General features: G+C 40.0%; 1 protein-coding gene across 1 annotated transcript in view; it reads right to left on the bottom strand.

The window, feature by feature from the left end:
* Positions 1-10,154: 10,154 nt before the first annotated feature.
* Positions 10,155-13,727, bottom strand: part of traf4a (tnf receptor-associated factor 4a) — a 34,851-nt gene continuing 31,278 nt past the window's right edge. The window contains exon 7 of the mRNA XM_010749366.3: positions 10,155-12,812. Coding sequence (XP_010747668.1) covers positions 12,180-12,812 — 633 coding nt within the window. The 3' untranslated portion in view covers positions 10,155-12,179. The remainder of the gene's footprint in view (positions 12,813-13,727) is intronic.

Genomic DNA, 13,727 nt, shown 5'->3' with positions numbered 1-13,727 from the left:
TTCAGCAATGCCCGTTGCCCTCCCAGTATAATCGCTGTTGACACAGGAAATTTAATCTAGATATCTTGGTGATGATGAAAGTGGTTGTAATAGGATTAAACTGGGCTTGACAGGAGTGTGACATCGCTACTACAGGGCTTTGCTCCATGAGTGCAACACTGAATTATACTGGTGATGGGACGCAACCTGCTGCATATTTGCCCTGATGAAAAAATCTATTCGTCTGAGTAAAAAAAAATCAGAAATGACATATCTATTATCTCAAATTAAACATAAAAACAGTTATAAGATAAATATCAGTGCATTTGCAACTACAAATCTTTTTATTTGATTATTTTTAAACACAGGCTGCAAAGTGCTGACAGCCAGTGTTTTCCCATCAGCTATCACCCGCTTGATTTGCTTATATTGATTTATATTGAATTAATTTCTGTCGTTGTTGCCATTATAATTGTGTGATAATTCCGTTTAAGAAAATATACCTTTCTTCATTTAAGACTATTTATAGTCTGCTATGTTCGCCTCTTTGAGGAACATAACAAAGAGGGAGGACTACAAACAAACCATGTGAACCAGAACTTATTTGTTAAACTCAGCTTCAGCTGTGGGTGCTATGAAACTGTAATGTGAAATCATGTAAAATAAAACCAAAAGCAAGAGGCAAGAGGCTCAGCTTATAAAGGCTGGAGGCAGGTGACACTGATCAGTCGACGAGGTGGGAGGGACCAGACCACCAGGAAGACCTGAAAGAAAACAGAGGCAGGCCAGCACAACACAGCATTAAGGCCTCAGGCTGTCACATGTCTCATTACACTTTGTTTGTAATATGTAGTTACTTTTATTTGTATATTTTACGCTTTATTTTGTACAGAGCACACGCTTGCAATATATTCTAGTTTTTTAAAGTTGCTACAATGAATCTCTCATCTCATCTGATAGATTAGATTGTCGTCAATAAATAACTTTGCTTCTCATTTGAGATGTTTGTTATTGTTAACTATGTTATCTTCTGTAATAAAAACCCCAGAGACCTCCAAAAAATGTGAATATTAGTTACCTGAGTAGGCTATATACTGTCTTGGTGTTGGTGTTGGTCTTGACTTCATCTCGATACACTCAGTCCTGCTTTGGGAGGTCTTGACTACACTGCAAAAAACCTCTAAGACTATCTAAGACCGTTTTTGAAAATGTTGTGAACTGATTTGATGTAAAAAAGGTTGACACACGTCAAAACAGTGTTATGATCATTTCAATGTGTGTAAACTGTGGCTATATTCTTTAATATTTTAACATTTTCGAGGACTTTTTAGGATCTTTAAAACGATCTAATATCAAATTTCTTTCTTAATTTTATTGAAAGTAAAATCAAAGCATAAACCTAGTTTCCTGCTTTCTTTAGGGACTGTGCATCATCAAATTTAAGTCACTCAAAAACCAGATTATTAAAATGTATGACACAGAACAGATCAAATGCACATATAAACACAAGCTGAAAATCAACCACATTAACACATCTAAACTGAACACAGCAGTGCAGTACATGAGTTTAATCCCCTAATCAGACTCATCTGTGGGGGTACGAGCTTTACGATGAATGAATGTGAAAGACTTCATCGTTTTCAAAAATAACTTTATATGTCACTTTTAGCTCGTCTATACCTGCTAGTTATCTTGCAAAATTGTACAGTTGAACTCTGGATAAAAATAGGTCGAAAGCCATAAAATTTCTATTTTAGTCTGGACTGGAGGGATCTGAAAGTCTTCTGCACTGCTCATGTATCTGCCATGTGGCCTTTTACCATACGGCCAGATTATGGGTTGCATGGAAAGCCATTACTTAAGGGCTAAAGGCAGGAGTTAAGATTATCTGCAGGACTTCAGGCCAAAGAGATTTGTATCCACAAACACAACACAGACGCAAAAGTGTTTAGTAGTGAGAGGATTCTCGGGAATCAGATTTTTTCTTGAATTTCTGGGGAAATTTGGGACTGATGAGTGAACTTTCACACAGATATGATGCATAGCAACTCATCAGAAAAAAGGAAATAGACACAACCAGCCCTATTCCCAGGAAGATTAACAACTCATGCTCATGCAGGCATGCAATCCAAACCACAACAGTGTTGTAATTTTATGAATAATCATTGTTTTATCTTGGTTTAGAAAGAAAGATAGGCCTCTGTACAGCTTGAAAGATGTCAACCTAAACTAGTTAATCAAGTAGTGTGTTAATATAATGATTAATGCATAAATATTCACTCCCTTTTAGCTCTGTTTTTGGTCTCCTCCATCTCCTGGGGGAAATCTTTGGCTCTTTAGCTGCTAAATACAACACTATGTTCACCAGCTAGTTGATAATTTGGCCTTATGTTCGGGGCTGAGCTTGTTGTGGATGTACAGTGTACCGTTTTTAGAGGCTCTTTAACTGAAAACACCCGCCTGCTCCAGCTGAAAATGACATTACGAGAGCAGTAAACGAGTGAACCAGAAAAGGCGTGATACCTTTCACGTTGTCGTTGGATGCATAGATATTATACAAATACTGATCATAACTGCTGGTATTAAACAATGCATTAAAACTACACATGTTTAACTTTCAATAAACACAAATCTAACTACCTACTGGAAAGGTTTGCAGGCTACCACCTGGTTCAGCTACAGTTAGATAGTGATAGTTAAATTATATAAGGTCTCTAGGGCCATTTACTTTTAAAGATAAGATACTATGCCTCACCCCAAATAAGAGAATAACGAATGATAAAAGTATTAATAGATAACAGTATTATATTGGCCCTGTTTCCTTTTCATCTTATGATATGACTGAGTTTGAAGATCTGCTTGGGTAGCAGGGGATTTTGGATACCAAGCCACAGGGACACACAGTACAGTCAGAGTGACATTCTTCATGTGAGGTTTTTTGATGTGGATAACCAGGAAGACTCCAGGGATTCACACGCTGCTGGGATGATTTGTCATCATGAATGTCGACTCATGTAAGCAGCGGTCACTGAAGGGCCCTTTCAGGTTCACCGACTCGAACCGCAAACCTCTTGCGTACACACTGCACACATGACCATGAAAGTTAAACATGCACTGTTTTATCTGAGAAGGTGCTTATTAAAATACCAAACCATGGGAGTGAGTTCTATTCTCAGACGTACACAGAGAAAAGAAAGAAATTCACACGCTGCACGGAGGTAATCTAATGAATGGGTGACATTGGATTTTTGGCAATGCAAGAACCTCTGTCCTACTTTTTTTTTACGAATACTTCTTGCATCATGCACAATTGTGCCACAGTTTTTAGTTTTGCTTTGCTTGCTTGCGATAGTTACACAATGCAGACAAGGAGAAATATTATAGCTGGACATCAGGCTCATTAAAAGATACAAAAATTCCTAATTCACCCCTCCTGTTTGCCATCTTGGCCTTGGTTGCTTCACATCACATAGACATATTATGGTTTCATCACTGAGCTGGGTAGTGTTTAGGAAGCAACAGATTTCACGAAAACAACATCTGAAAAACACACATTTCTCTCTCACAGTATACAAACAGAGGTTGACAGACTCTCACACCTCTCTGGATGTTTGCATCTGAGCTGTCAGAGAATCCTCACAGAAGTGTCAAATACTGGATTTCTTTTAGACGGTGTCTCTTAGAAACAGCCTAAAATATCAACGATGCACAGATTTGAGTCTGAAAGGCTTTTGCTAGGCCCTCATGTCCACATGCAACACATCTTTAGTGAGTGTTTTTCTTGGGAAAAAATGTCACGCAGTTTCCAAGGTCAAGCAGAAAAATACATATAAAACATATAAACCTGCAATAACAGATTTTGGGGGAAACTGTGGAAACAAGATATAAATACAACATTGACACAACACTTTTTGTTAGCAACCATTGCACTGCATTATTTACACATCCAGCACTTATAGAGCAACATTATCATTTACTCTGAGCTCTATTTGTGTCCTTCTGATGGAGGTAAGTCCAATATTTACTCTCTTTTCTCTCTTAGCAACAGTGACTGTGAAGTGAAGCCAATGCTGAAGTGCCAAAAACTGCGGCTCCTCTTCCACTTCCACTTGAGGCTGGCTCCAGAACAAGTCAGTCTCCATAAGTCCCCATGTTAAAATGTCCAACTTCACAGCTGAAATAAACATGTTTACAGCCTGGTACAAAAAACTGTTTTTATTTAACTCACCCATTCACTTTTGCTGACGATCCACCTCACTGCCAATCTTTGGATTAGCCAGGAGGCGGAAGATGCAGGACTGCCAGGAGGACGGTGGCCAGAGCCACCACACTGAGCTTGAAAATGTTTGTCCAGGAATCTATGAGTAACATCATGGATACAGCGTTTATTCTTTATATTGTCAATGCTTTTAGCTCTGTTTTGGTCTCCACCAACTCCTGAGGGAAATCTCTGGCTCTATAGCTTCTGAATACTCCACTGTTTTATCTGTCTATTGTTTGTCTGTTTAGTCAGTAATGTAAAATTAGTTTTTAGAGCTTTTTCAGTGAAAACAGCTGCCTAAAATGACACTGAGAGAACAAAGAAAAAAAAAAGCTGCCGGAAAACCAACACAATGAGCTGAAAAACACTAAAATCACTACGAGCAACCCATTTCACATTCAAGCAATCCCGACATAGATATTACTAAACACAATGAGCTGAAAGACACTAAAATCACTACAAGCAACCCATTTCAAATTCAAGCAATCCCGACATAGATATTACTATAAAAATATTGATTATGACAAATATGATTTCATCTATTATTTTGTGGTTTAAAATTTTGATGCTGGATTTTTCGGTAGAATCAACCATGTATAGCATTTGTAGCACGTTTGTTATGATCAATGAAATTTCTTGATTTCTACGATGTGTATGTGTGAGCGTATGGTCTGTGAACGCTTCCAGGTTCCTTCCCCCCGAGGCGGAGTGTTATTCCAGTAATCCAGGCCAGTAATTAATCCACGGCCAGCAGCATCGTATTGATGGCAGGTAGCCATGGTGGATCTGACTGACCTTTGCCCCAAGGTCAGTGCTTCTGGTCTTACCCGACCGGTTTAAAAAGAGATGAAAACTATCAATCACTCACTGGATGGACGCACATCAGAGGGCATGCATAAATCAATATGCAGGAGAAGCTGACTTTTCCTTTCCAAATAATAAATCATCCAGCTGGATTTTGCCGGTTATTAGGTTGCGTCAAAGAAGCCAGCTGAGTCTGTGAGGTTGGTATGGGCCAACAACCTGATCATAAACAGTTGTGGTCTACAACTCTGTGTCATCCACTGTGATGAAAGAGAAAGGTATGTGAGAACGTTTGCATGTGAGGAATGTTTTATGTACGGGATACGTGTAAGGCACATACACTTCTTGCGTCAATGAATGATGTACAATCATTTTACACCTTTGCTGTTGCTGTTCCAGCTTGTTACAGATAAGTGGAATTGAATCAGTGACTAACAGCTAAAGCCTCTAGGTTTGGAGGGATGGGTGGGGTGGAGCTGCCTGTGAGTAATAATCCAAGACAGAATGCACAAGGAGGTCAAATTACTTCACAAGGTGATTCTCCTTTCAGATAAACTCAATCATTGTTGAACATTTCAGCACATTTACAGCCTCACTAGTACAGTATGTGGTATCAGTAACACACCTACTGGGTACCTATACTGGGACAAATATATACTGTAAGACAAGGGGTTAGGGAACGAGGGGAAAAAGTTACATTTATATATATACGGCATATTTCTGTTATCAACACAACGGCTAGTACATTCAACTGGTGAGAAAATCTAAAAAATATATATATATAAAAGAAAAAAAGGCAAACGTTACAGTGTTAGCTGGGATATTACGGCATATTAGTATTTAACAGTGGAGTTTTTGTTAGAGAAAAAAATATGTTTTGGCTGATAATATATTTACAGTGTTTTACTGTTAACTGTACTTACACTATTTAGAGTTTACAGTCTTTTACTGTCATGGTTTGGCAGTTTTCACCCTAAAATCAGTATACTGAAAGTATTTACTGCTGCTTAAGGTGTAAACAAGGTCCTAATGTGGATATTATAATAAAAGTATTGCACTATATATTTAAAACATCTATATTGTGTAATTGTTTCATATGTACTGAGTAATTAAAAGACGTACTTTATTTCTTCCGAAAAATGGAAATTTGGACTTCTCTCCAAGTATTTCATTAGTACCTTCAATATACGTTCAGGGTAATTAGACTGTAATTTAGGGGCTGTAATCTAAAACCTGAATGATAAATTTGCCCTAATGAAACACCAATGAGTCTTTATTCAAGGTTTTTTCCCAGAGCTTTCAACCACACCTGCCAGTCTACCTCAGTGGACCGTGACTTTTTTTTACTGTTGTTTCCAAGGTCAATGTTCAACCTGTGAACTTCTTCGTCCGACTCATAAGCTGTTTACTGCTCCTGGGAGTGTTTCCCCTGCTGCAGGACACCGACTCACCGACTCACTCACATCCCACCCCGGATCAGTCCCGGCACTGTGAGGAAGAATTGTTTAACTTCAGTATGAGGGACGACAGCATGGCACCACTTCACAAACCACAGCTTCTCTCTGATCCTCTTTTTTTTATGGGCGAGGAAAGCCTCATGGGTTGGGCCTTTCTCTGCCTTCACCACCACCACCACCACCACCACCACCGCTGTCTCCTCCTCCTCTTTTAACCCAGCTGGCATCTGACTTGCAGCATACATTGACCAAAGGTTGGGTGAGCTCACCGAGCAGGGACGCTGATGTGTGTACGAGAACGTGACTGTACCTGTGAATCATTTACTGAGCGAGCCGAGGGTCATTTGAAAGAGAGCAAAAAAATCAAAGGGCAGCACTGTACACAGAGCTGCACATGACTCGGCTCCGCATGGGAAACATAGAGCTTGCTAACATGTAATTAGTTGTTACTATTTTCATTCTGCATTGCCCTGAAGCAGCACGGGGCTGCTGGTTGTACACCACGTGCCAGGAAAGTTTGAGGCTGTCAGGCAGCCTCTTCAACTTCAGCTATGAACTCTCTGTATTGGCCTCAGACGGAGGGGACTGGTCAGGACCAGAGGACCCCTCCCTGAAATGAATGAATGATCTCTCTCACAGCTATAAGTTCACTCGTGCAGCTTTTTTTTTCAAGGATATTGGCAATATCCTCAAAAAGGACGTTGTACAGAAGCAAAGAGAAGTCACGCTGTATTCTTAAAACAGATGTTGTTTTCATTTCAAAAACAGGCTGAGAGACTTGAGATTATACATTTCAGGAAGACTTTGTGCAGCTATTGTAAGTGGAAAACAGGACTGTCCTCCTGAGGGGCCGCTCAGTGACTTTCACGTTTAAAAGCTCATTTTCCTCTTCCCTAAATCCTGCCGCGCTGAAAATCGTCCAAAAACTGCAAGCTAATGCAAACTCCTGGCATCGCTTCAAAGTGTGGCTGGTGTCTGCCTCACTTCCTCTGCCCCCTTTCCTCTGCTCCTTTGCCTCCTCCCTCCATCTCGAGCAACACGGGAGCAAAGACTACAAAAAAAAATAGGCAGGACAGAAACTGCTTTCACCTCTCACCTAAATCACTGAGTAGGTGTTGAAATGGAAATAAAATTGGCTGCTGTGGATTGTCCAGAACAGAAGCTTCTTTTTGTACACACATGATAAAAGCCTTTCACTTTAAAACATCACAAACTTTGCACATCCGAGTGGATTATTAAAGTGAAGCTGCTAAACAAAACCCTGTACATGCAAACTAGTTTTGAATATAATAAGCGCAGAGGGTGGGAGGCAAGCTTTTTCTCAGAGGAGACGATTAAAGAAGGCAAACAAACACTTCAAAGTAATAGCTTCCGCATCGCTGAGCTGAATGTGGATATTGAGATGAGCTTTATAGCCTTTCGGTGTCATTAAGAATTAATATTGATAATGTATTTCATCAATAATTCAATGGTGATTTAAGCCTGAAGTACTTTCTTAGTGGTCAGTACTCAAACAAAAGACAAAAGCAGTTCTGCAGAGGAGGTAAATGTTTTAGTTGGTAAAATTATCAGCAAATATTCCACCACCAATTTTCCCATCATTTTACGTCTCAAAGTCCAACTGAGGCCTGACCTGGAGGTAAAAAAACAGATTATGTCCAGTGTGATCGGATTAGCGACGTTCTTGTTGGAGTCTTGGATTTATGTCTCAGCTCTGATGTGTTTTTAAAGTCAGACAGAGAATTTGAGACGGTGAAGTTTGATTGCTGTTAATGCCAGCTTGTTAAGTACCAACAGTACTTATTGTTACACTAACGTTTCCTGCTTTACCTTTATTATTTTCCTTTTTTGTAGGTCACTTTGGATAAAGTGTAGCTGTCTGTTTTTGTGTTCAGATTTAGTTGACCACACCTAATTTTTTTTTTTTTAGCTTATTCAAATCAAGCCTGATTCTTGTGTGTTTGTTTTCCATTGGTCCATTTCATTTTGTGTCAAAGTCAATTTATTTGTCATGGACTACAGATTTTTGGGGTGTGGACTTTGAAAGATGTGTATTTATCACACAGAGGTGATCTAGAAGAGTACCAAACTGCATTATGGGAGGTGTAGGATCCACTTTTCTTTCTTTTGGAGCTTGACTCACACTAGGAAGTAAAATTCAAGATGTCTTCCTTGATTTTCATTAAGGATGAGCCCCAGGTGACACCTTAAAGTGAACGCTTGGGTGCATGAAGTGGGGTTGAGGTACTTCTTCATACAGTAGAGAGTCAGAATGCTCCCATTTTAGGTAAGCAGAACGATGCACTGTTGTGGACGGGGGCGGCAGAGTCAAAAGAATCCATATCCATTTAAATGTTCACTATATTTAAATAAATTCACTGCTTTACATTATCATCAGTCTGCCCTCTTCTTTTGCACAAACTGTGGCGCTTCCATATTCATATACATTGGCCCAACTACGCTGTGAACAGTATCACAGCAGATCGGATGACTGGATCATAGTTATAGCCAGAAAAAACATAAAACATCTTTGAAATCTTTAAAGTTTGATCACAACTTTCTGACCCAAACAGCTGATCCACGGTGCAATACAGTGCGCCGCAGTTGGGCTTATGTGTCAGAATATATTAACCAGTTAGTGCCAAAGAAAAAAGAAAAATAAATTGGCTGACGGCGAGGTAAAGCAGTGAAAATATTCTTAATACAGTGTACACTCAAACGTACATGTGTGTAAAATGTGTTTTTCTGCTGACCCTGTGCACAACAGTGCACAATGTGATAAATATGCTGCATTGAATGTATATTCTTCTTGTTATGTCGTGGTGTCTCTATGTATCTTCATGTCTATGTATGTATGTCTTAGGGCTATGTACAGACTACAGTAATACTTGAATATAGTTGTCACAACCTTGTACAGTGTATAGAAGATTCAAACATATTTTTGTATTATATGCATATTTATATTTTTTTCATATTCTGTTTTAGTATATTTTACATTAGCTTATCTTATCTTATCTTATTTCTATCTGTTTCACACTCTTAATGCTGAGCCGACCGGCTCCTCTCGTCCGTCACATTTCATTGTATTTTTTAAGCCTGTGTTAACCTGCATATGATAAATAAAACTTGAAACAATAGTTAATAACTCTTCTTCTCCTCCAAACTGGGAACACACTGACAATATAACTCCACTTCACCCCAGAACTATCCCTTTAAATACAGACGTTCCTGCACGGAGGTGTTATCAGAATCAGTGGAACTTGCCAGGTAAGTATAAAGTTACGGTCACGTATTGTTGTTGAATTATCACCTGCACAAAGTGACTACACACCACGTGCTGCTGTATGTGGGGCATTATGTATGGTGGTATTATGATAAAGTATAATAAAGTTGTAAAAGTTTCCATAGCTAATAAATAAAACAAAGTCCAGTCAGATATATAGGGTCAGCTAAGTGCATGTGTAAAGATACACTGTTAAAATGACTCTATGAGAGATGTATAACATGTGTCTTTTGGATGATCCACATGATTCATCCTGACACACTGTAATATGTTTGCAGTTGGCAGAGCTAATTGAAATATGGTGTCATAGCTGCTGTATTAATTAAGCGATCAACAGTGTACTGTACAAAACACCAACTGGTAGAACGACTATAATATATGGTATTTTATTTCAATTAAGAAATTGACAAGCACTCATCGATCAACATATTAAAACATTTGTTGCCATCTGTGCAAACTCACATGACGGCTCCTTAAAATAAATACTTTTAAGAGGAAATAATACAGACAGAATATGTGAGGCTCAAACCACAAGTACAAACAAATTATCCAAATGTCCAAAGAGACGAAAGGGTCTGAAAATTCCCAAAGTCAACCCCGACTCTCCAAACGAAAAAGTGTTTGTATAAAACAGCTAAGTATTTTTAAAAATACAGAATCTTACAAAAAAGTTTTTTTTCTTTTTTTTTTTTTTAATCTTCTCACTTCTTTAAATCACTGTAAAATATCAGCTGGTATTATGACAAGAAATCATGAATTTTTCCATGTAGAATAATAAAAAGACAGAATGTGCTTCTGCATTTTTACATTAGTATTCACATACGTCATGAGTGTACTGTATCATCAAAGTCCTCCACCCCTCTGATGGTGCTGCGATGGAAACAGCTGTATCGCACTGGGCTGCGTCCCCTTTCGTCCACGTCGTGGGCCGACGACAAAGGTGTAGTTGGTCCCCAGACACCCACACAAGTTTGCAGAGACCTTTCGTTAACCATCTTTTTCCAAACAGTACACAATCGTCCATGCCCAGGCTATGTAAAACAATACACTTCACAGCCAAGTGTTCATTGTCTTTATAGGTTATATTACCAACAGTGTTCACATTTTCTGTATATAAAAGAAAAAAAAAACCTTTAAAAAAAAACCTACTCTTTATCGACGATTTGTCAACTTTTCAAAAAAAGGTCCAAAACAAAAGGAGACAAATTAGCCATGAACGGGAGAGGATTTCAAGAATACAGGTTACAGTACAAAAATGTGGTCCAGGTGGTAGCACATGAAGCATGCATGTGTTTATGTTGCCCTGCTCACCCCTAAAACCTTCATGCGAAGACATACTGTATAAAAAGGCCACATGGCTTTTCCTTCACTATTAAAATGCGCATGTATTCCGACGACTGGCTTCTTTGTCTGCTCTGCTCATCCGAAGACTGACGAAAGGTGCTTTTTTTTATTTCCTATTGGTGGACACTAAGCCTCACAGGGTCACTATGAAGAGTGTGTTTGGTACATCTGCACGCTCCTGAAGCTTTTTTTTTTTTTTTACGACTGGGTCAAACTACTGACAAACACAAGCCACAGACAGTTCCTGTTTATTAGAAGAGACAGATCTAACTTCAGAGTTTTGTTGTGTAGTTTTTAAAAAGCCCAAAGTAAAGGAATAGTTTTACATTTTGGTCCAATAATCTCAGAAGATTGATACCACTCTCTGACCAAACCAAAATGTCAAACTACTCCTTTAAAACCCCCCAAAAAAATCTCACATGAAAACATCGATTTGATGTTCGTGCGCACACAAACCTCATGAGTAGTCTCTTACCAACGGCTCTTTGTTTTTTAAGGGATCAATGGGAGTATACTGTATAAGCGTGTAAACAAAAGGCAGATGGGCTTGAGCTTGAGTCTGCTGAGCTCTGTCTTCTTTAGATTACCCCGACGGGGACGTCTCTAACCAGCTTCCTCTCTAACTCTAAGTGCAGAGGCTTAGTGAAGCCCTTCACCCCTTATTTTTTTTTATATCTTTTCCATAATCTTTAGCATCTGTACTGCGGAAATAACAACAAAAATATAACTTAAGATAAACTCTCTAGGCACTGTTTGATTTCCAAGGCTTTTTGTTGTAGACTGTGATAAAAAGGTCAGCAAACAGATAAAAAAAATAATAAAAAGAAACACCAGAGAGTGATGGTTCTGCAGACCAAACACTTTCTCCTCTGTGATATATCAAGGTCCTCCGAGTCAGCTCACACAGCCAAACAGACTCGCTTCAAGCTCTGTGGTGGAGAGACTGTCAGGGCAGAAAGTATCTAAAGGGTGTAGAAGTTTTCAAGGTTATTATCAGTTCCAGTCCTTAACCCATTTTCCTCCTTCATAAACAGAAAACAAAGGTCGGATCTTAAGCCATTATCTTCTGGGGAATCTCTATAGAAGCCTTGATGAAGATGCAGTTGTCTCGGATGTAGTTCCTCTTCTTGATCTCCTCGTGGGAGATGAACTTGGGGTAGCCGAAGCCAAGGGTGCTCTCGTCCAGCGAGTTGCGGCTGCTGCAGGGTTTCTGGAAGTTCTTCCAGTTGGGGTCGGGGTTGAAGGTCTCGGTGATGTGCTGGGGTTTGGAAAGCGACGGGTCGCTCTGGTCCATGATGGAGAAAGTCACCTTGTAGGAGAAGGGCCACTCCAGCAGGCTGTCGTACTCGCCGGGCAACACACGGATGTAGACGGAGAGGTGGGAGCCTTCGCCGCTGCCGTTACCATTGAGGAAGGCCGACACTTGTAGCTTGTAGCCGTAACGGTGAGTGTAGAAGGGCGGGCTGAAGAACTCGTGGTTGCTTCGAAGTTTGGCCTCCTGGAGTTTGCGGGAGTAGTCGTTGAGCTTCCAGATGAGGACGCCGTCGTGACTGACTGACAGCTCCTCCATCTCCCTCCGCAGCTCCAGGATCTCCTGCCGCTGGCGTCCAACCAGGTTACACATCATGGTCAGGTGAGACTTGGTGGTGTCTTCCAGATGACGACCGATAGCCAGTTTGGGGCACTGCAGAGAGACAGCAAGGAGATTAATTATGGGTACATACAGATTTGTTTCTAAAAAGTTAATTGGTCCAAATGGATAATCATGCTTCTTATTTAGCACAAGAAAAGCTAAAGGAGCATTAAAGAAGTGAAAACATGAAGAAGCAAAATGAAATGGGGACAGATGACAGCGGAAAACAAGGATCAACATCTGTGTCGCCTTTCCCAAATGGAAATCGCTGATGAGGGACTAATGTTTCCAAAGTGATGCCATGTTTCCTGTTTTCTTCTGGAGAGGAAATTCAGCCTAATGTTACAAATTGTTGTTTGATAGCTTTAGCCAGAGTTAATGAGCATTGATGAGCATTCATAACCGGCAGCACAAGTAATGTGTACGCCGGCAGTAGCTCAGTCTGTATGGATTTGACTTGGAAACCAGAGGGTGGGCAGTTCAAGTCCAGCATGGACCAGAGTGTGGACTGGTAGCTTCACCTCATGGGCACTGCCAAGGTGCCAGGTACCAAAGCCACACACTGCTCCCAGTTAGTACTGCACAGAAATAAATTTGATTTGCACTTTTGAGACAGTCAGCTGCTAAACTACAGCGCTGTGCTTCAATATCGGACCATGAGATAAAAAAACAACAACTGTACAACATCAGTTTCATCCACCACTGAATAAATAACCTAATCCTTTTTAGCCTTTATGTTTACATTTGTAATGGTCACTCTGATGCTGGTGGTTGGAGGTGCTGGAGGTTTATGCGCTTTGCATCAGGCCATCTGTAAATGTTAAAACATCAAGCTCTCCAGATGCTTTGTAATTCTTAACAGAGCGAGGAGTCGACAAGCATGAGGCTCATCTGCCGCTCTTCCTCAAGTGCGTCCACATTTTCTCACATTGACGTCAGCTTCAAAAATAGACAGAGATGTGCTGT

This window comes from Larimichthys crocea, chromosome VII, assembly GCF_000972845.2.
Source record: "Larimichthys crocea isolate SSNF chromosome VII, L_crocea_2.0, whole genome shotgun sequence".
NCBI lineage: Eukaryota > Metazoa > Chordata > Actinopteri > Sciaenidae > Larimichthys > Larimichthys crocea.
Note: the sequence above shows the minus strand (reverse complement) of the source record. Positions and strands in the feature narration are given on the sequence as shown.